Source organism: Galeopterus variegatus, unplaced genomic scaffold, assembly GCF_000696425.1.
Source record: "Galeopterus variegatus unplaced genomic scaffold, G_variegatus-3.0.2 Scaffold11678, whole genome shotgun sequence".
In the NCBI taxonomy this organism is placed as follows: Eukaryota; Metazoa; Chordata; class Mammalia; order Dermoptera; family Cynocephalidae; genus Galeopterus; species Galeopterus variegatus.
The window spans coordinates 298-5,805 of NW_007737789.1; the positions used below are offsets into that span (position 1 = coordinate 298).

Consider the following 5,508-nt stretch of genomic DNA (forward strand, 5'->3'; position numbering starts at 1 on the left):
TCCACCCATCCATCCATCCATCCACCCATCCATCATCCGTCCATCCATCCATCCATCATTCATCTATCCATTCTTTATTCTTCTCCTACTTCCAACAATAATTTACAGCAGCTTCAACAAAGGACACAGATAAAATATAACCTTTAAGATCCAGGTTAAAAAAGAAAGCTGATTAAAGAAAGGAATTAGGAGTAGAATAGTTACTCTCCTAAACCAAAGGAAATTATAGCACAAAATTTAGCCCTGAGTTTCCTGACAACAGGACAACAATGGAGCGATGGAGCCGGACTTTCGTTTTTGATGACCCTGACTCCGAGAGGAACTCATCACTCAGTCCTTCAGTGCAAAATTTAGCCCTGAGTTTCCTGACAACAGGACAACAATGGAGCGATGGAGCCGGACTTTCATTTTTGATGACCCTGACTCCGAGAGGAACTCATCACTCAGTCCTTCAGTGAGGGGCTGACATCAATGTTCTGGTAGCAGATTTCACAGAAAGAGCAGACATTCTTTTTTCTTCCCCTAGTAAGAACCACAGCATGTTGTTGGGACCCTGGAAGTTTGCTTAGTAAGGACCTTCAGGTGATCTCATCAAACAGAAAAACTATTCTAGTGACCCTTAAAAGGTCCAGTCCCGTGGCTGAAAAGGCTTTCCCAGATCCTGTGCATGGTGGGTGGGGTGGGCGGGTAGGGTGAAGAAGAGTCACACCTGGAAAGATAGGATGGAGAACGGGCCCTGGAAAGAACAACAAAGCAGGACTCCAAGATTAGTTTTCCTCTATTACACCTGAAATGAAGAGAACTAGTGCACATTGCAGCAAGAGAGAGCTCAGTTAGACTCAAAGAAGGCCCTCTAACTCCTGGGGGACTCAAGCCACTGAAGCTGGATGCTCTCTGAAGCCCCCCCTCCCCACTGACTGGGGGTCTGCATTGTGCTCCACAGGCTTGCAGCCCGCTCTGGTCTCACGAGTGTGGGAGCTCCTACTACACCACAGGGATGTGTTCGAGAGTCAACTCCAACTTCAGGTTCTCCAAGACCGTGGCCCCAGCTCTGCAAAGTAAGTGGCTTTAAATCTGCAGACTCGGGCTGAGTGGTAGACAGTCCAGGGAGGCCTGGGGCTCTGACCACTGCTACCCTATGCTACAAAGCAACATTTGGACTCTAGCCCCGCTCTGCCTCTGCTCTCTGGATGACCTGAAATGAGTCACTTAATTTCTCTGAGCCTCTGAGAGGATCATAATCCTGGCCTACCCTTTCCCACAGTGTGATGGCAAGGATCAAAGGAGCTAAGATTGTGAAGACAATCCTGGCATTGAGAGAGGTTCACTGCAAAAACTCTGAGCGTGGAAGAGGTAGTCGGGCTACCATGTACAGCAGGCATGCTGTGCACTGCACAATTCTGAGGGTATTGTTCACTTAGACTACAGTGTAAATGGTGTTCCCTTATGTTGTGCAATGCCATAGCCCTGTAGGTGGAGGGCCAAAGAGAACAGAAATCTCCTTGGTAATAGTTCCACCAAGCCAGTGCTCCTGGGCCTCAGGGAGTCCTGCCCAGCTTGCCAGAGCCTCTTTGAACACAAACCCCGCCCCTCATTCCCCACTCACCCAGAAAACCTGGGGAATCAATGCTCAGAACTTGCCCCCCTCAATCCCAGACTTCTTGGCTCTGAGCCTCACTATTTCCTCTGGGCTAAATATCATCACCCAAGCAGCTGCTGCCCATTTTATGGAGGGTGAGGGGATTAACACCTCTGGCTTGCCAGCAGCCTCCCTCCAAACAGCAGGCCCAGTCAGAGGTGGAAAGATGGTGCTTGGGGGAGGAGGAGGAGGAAGCCTGACTCCAGCAGGGTCTGGAAAGTGGTCCTCTTAGGGGGATGAGGAGGCATGGATTCTATTCACACAAAACGGCAGAGGGAAAGGCAGCCCAGGTCACAGGGGAGACCTGAGGTCACAGCATGTGGGACTTACGCTGGAGAACATCACCACCCCTGGAGCGAAGATGTGACCATCATAGCCTCCCTGAATCTCCTATTGCAGAGGCCTCCTCACTGCTGACCAGCATGCAGATTCCAGGGCACCTTCATGTGGGACCTAATTCAGTAGATCTGGGATAGGCCCCAGGAGTGAGTGTGTGTGTGTCTGTGTTCCCCAAGGCACTGTTCAGCCATGTATAAGAAGCATAGATCTAAAGCCAGCTTCTTCCCAAGCAGGCTCAAAAAGAAAATTTTTAGTTTTCTGCATTGATTTTTTTCTTTATTTGATGTTTATTTTTTCTTTTAATTTGATATTAATATTATGAGAATATGAAGAAAGCTTTATGTTCAGAAGCAGAGAGTTTGATCTGATAATGTCATTGACACGTTAACTCAGTGGTTTGCTTAAAAAAAATAAAAATAGGATCAGCTAAGATTTATTGAGCACTTTCTTTATGCTCGGCCCTTAAGAAGCATCTTCTTGCTAATTCCTCATGACAACTCTCTGCTGTTGTTATGCCTCCTTTATAGAAGAGAAAGGTGAGGCTGAGAGATTAAGTGACTGGCCCCTGGTCACACAGCCAGTGAGGGCAAAGCCAGGAGTCAAACAGTCCAGTGCCAGATTCCACATTCCTAGTCATTACACCACACCTCCCTCCTGAACAGGGAAAGCCATTCATTTGGGCTGCACGTGATAAATGCCAGCCTGACCACTTCATAAGAGAAGTGATAATGAGGCACTAATTTGGGCAGTGCTGGCTGCCTCAGAAGCATTGACCACTTGGCAGTGGTCAGTGCATGTAGGAGTAGAGGTGGTCAGGCTTAATTTAAGCTTTGTTCAAACAGCCAGCAGAGTGGTGGGACAGAGCCAGGAATTCCTGGGCTTGTCATTCACAATTGCCCAAATCAATGTCCAGCCCAAGGATGGTTCCCCAGCCCAGGGAGTCACACACATGTAGCAGTCATTCTCTTACCATCTTTTGAGCAATCATCTGGAGAATCAGAGACTTGCAGACACTGGCTCCTTGGCTAGCCATGGCCATGTTCCCACTTCCCAGGGTGCCAGACCTACATGGATATTGTCATTGTTCTGGACGGCTCCAACAGCATCTACCCCTGGGTGGAGGTTCAGCACTTCCTCATCAACATCCTGAAGAAGTTTTACATTGGCCCAGGACAGATCCAGGTGAGTGTCTCTGGGGCTCTTTCCTCCTTTGAACAGAGCCCCCCAAACCCATAGCAGATGCTGCCTTTGAGTGTGGGGGAGCAACTTGGGATGTGGTAAGGTGGTGCAGGGGAAAGGGTGGGGGCCAGTGAGGCCAGCCAGCACCAGGGCCCTGCAGCCCAGGACATCATCTCTGGTGGACACATCAAAGGACAGTTTGGGGGCCAAACACTGTCTTCTGGGATAGACACCACCTATTAAGACTTGAACCAGCTAGAGAGTGAGAGGAAGGCAAGAAAGGTTGAGTAGACACCAGAACCCCATTGAGCGAGGCATAGGAGAGAAAGGACAGTTTGGGGGCCAAACACTGTCTTCTGGGATAGACACCACCTATTAAGACTTGAACGAGCTAGAGAGTGAGAGGAAGGCAAGAAAGGTTGAGTAGACACCAGAACCCCATTGAGCGAGGCATAGGAGAGGATTGGGATATTGATTTTGGAGAGAAGACGACAGGGAAGCAGGTGAGAGCTGCCAGCTTGTATTTGATACCCTGCCTGGCTAAAGACACAGTAGATTTATTGCTTAGTATTTTGGCTGAATGAGGACCAATGAATAGAATGAACTTACAAGGTGGCAGATTTCAAGACAACCTAAGAAATTATTTGTAACAATCACAGCTGTAAGAAGGGGAGCAGACTTTCTCATGAAGTAATGATTTCCCCACAACTGGAAGATCATCTTCTAGGGTATCGTGAGTGAAAGTCCAGAGTTAGAAGGGCACTTGTGCCCAACAAACTGGGAGACCACCCAACAGTAACGTTTCATCGTTCTATTCCTCCTATAGGTCTTCAGGGTTTTTTGTTCATTTTGGAGCTATTAATATTGTTGATATTTTATCAGTCTTGGGGATAAAAGAATCTGTTCTCTTCTAAGCTTTAAGATAACTTAGTTTAAGAGTTTGGTTCGGGGCCGGCCCGGTGGTGCACTGCTACAGTGCGCTGCTTGGGAGCGCGGCGGCGCTCCCGCCAGAGGGTTCGGATCCCACATACAGACCGGTTCCCGCTCACTGGCTGAGCGAGGTGCGGGAGCAACACCGAGGGTTGCGATCCCGTTGCCGGTCCCGGTCCGGTACGGGGACAACACTGAGGGTTGCAGTCCGTTGCCGGACACGAAAAAAGACAAAAAAAAAAAGAGTTTGGTGGCCTTCCATCACACTGTTCCTAATATTTTAGACTTTCATTCTATTCTCAACTTTGGTCTTTCTAAGAAAGAAATGTAATCTGTTGGGCCTTTCTTTAAATCACAAAGTCTCCTTTCTCTATATGCAGCCCCACTTGTCCCACCAAACCATCCATTCATTCCTGGAACCTTGCAGAACCCGCTTCCCTTCGGCAGGAGTTACTTTCTTGGGAAGGTCCTCAGCCCTCCTGACTGCTGAATCATCATGGACAGAGAGACAGCTCCCAGGGCTCCTTCCCACCGAAGGTCTAAGTTTCAGGGGGTCAAGTTGTTCTGTCACCCTTCTCCTCTGGCCTGCAGGTTGGAGTTGTTCAGTATGGAGAAGATGTGGTACATGAGTTTCACCTCAATGACTACAGGTCTGTAAAAGATGTGGTGGAAGCTGCCAGCCACATTGAGCAGAGAGGAGGAACAGAGACCCGGACAGCATTTGGCATCGAATTTGCTCGGTAAAAAAAAAAAAATTTAGATCTCAGATACTGTTTTAGTTACCTACTGCTGTGTAACAAACTACCACAAAATTTACTACCTTGAAGCAATATTTTCTTAGTTTCTCAAAGTTTTGGGGGTTGAATGGGCTCAGCCGGTTGGTCCTGTCTTGGGTTCTCTCACATGGTTGAAGTCCGGTGTCAGCCAGGGCTGTTGTCGTCTGAAGGTTCCACTGGGCTGGAGATCTAAGATGGCATGCTCATGCAGCTAGCTATAGCTGCTGCTGTTCTCCGGGAGCTCAGCTGGGGCTGGCGACCTGAGCACCTACACATGGCCACATGACTTGGTTTTCTCACGGCATGGCAACTGGGTTCTGAGAGGGAGTATCCGAGGAGCAAGCTCACCAAGAGACCCAGGTAGGAACTGGGAGACTGCCTAGCACCTAGCCTCAGAGTCCCAGAATATGACTTCTACCTATTGGTCGAGGAAGTTACTGCTAAAACCAGCCCAGACTCAAAGGGAAGAGGATTTGATTCTGCCTCACGGTGGAGGAGCAGCAAGGTCACACTGAAGGAGAGCATTTGGGAAGGGGGTATTGTTGCAACCAACTTTGGAAAATATATCCTGCCCCAGATATCCTATAACAAGTATGTTGGTTCTATGAGAGCAGAATCTTCCTGTGGAGTGTGTATCATCAATGC

The 5,508-nt window shown here is 48.6% G+C and overlaps 1 protein-coding gene across 1 annotated transcript in view; it reads left to right on the forward strand.

Moving 5' to 3' along the window:
* Window positions 1–382: 382 nt before the first annotated feature.
* The window catches only part of LOC103610734 (integrin alpha-11), a gene marked incomplete at its 3' end in the record, with an annotated part of 47,740 nt that continues 42,614 nt past the window's right edge, over window positions 383–5,508 (forward strand). The window contains exons 1-4 of the mRNA XM_008594838.1: window positions 383–454; window positions 944–1,058; window positions 3,033–3,160; window positions 4,679–4,827. Of these exons, the coding sequence (XP_008593060.1) occupies window positions 383–454; window positions 944–1,058; window positions 3,033–3,160; window positions 4,679–4,827 (464 nt within the window). The remainder of the gene's footprint in view (window positions 455–943; window positions 1,059–3,032; window positions 3,161–4,678; window positions 4,828–5,508) is intronic.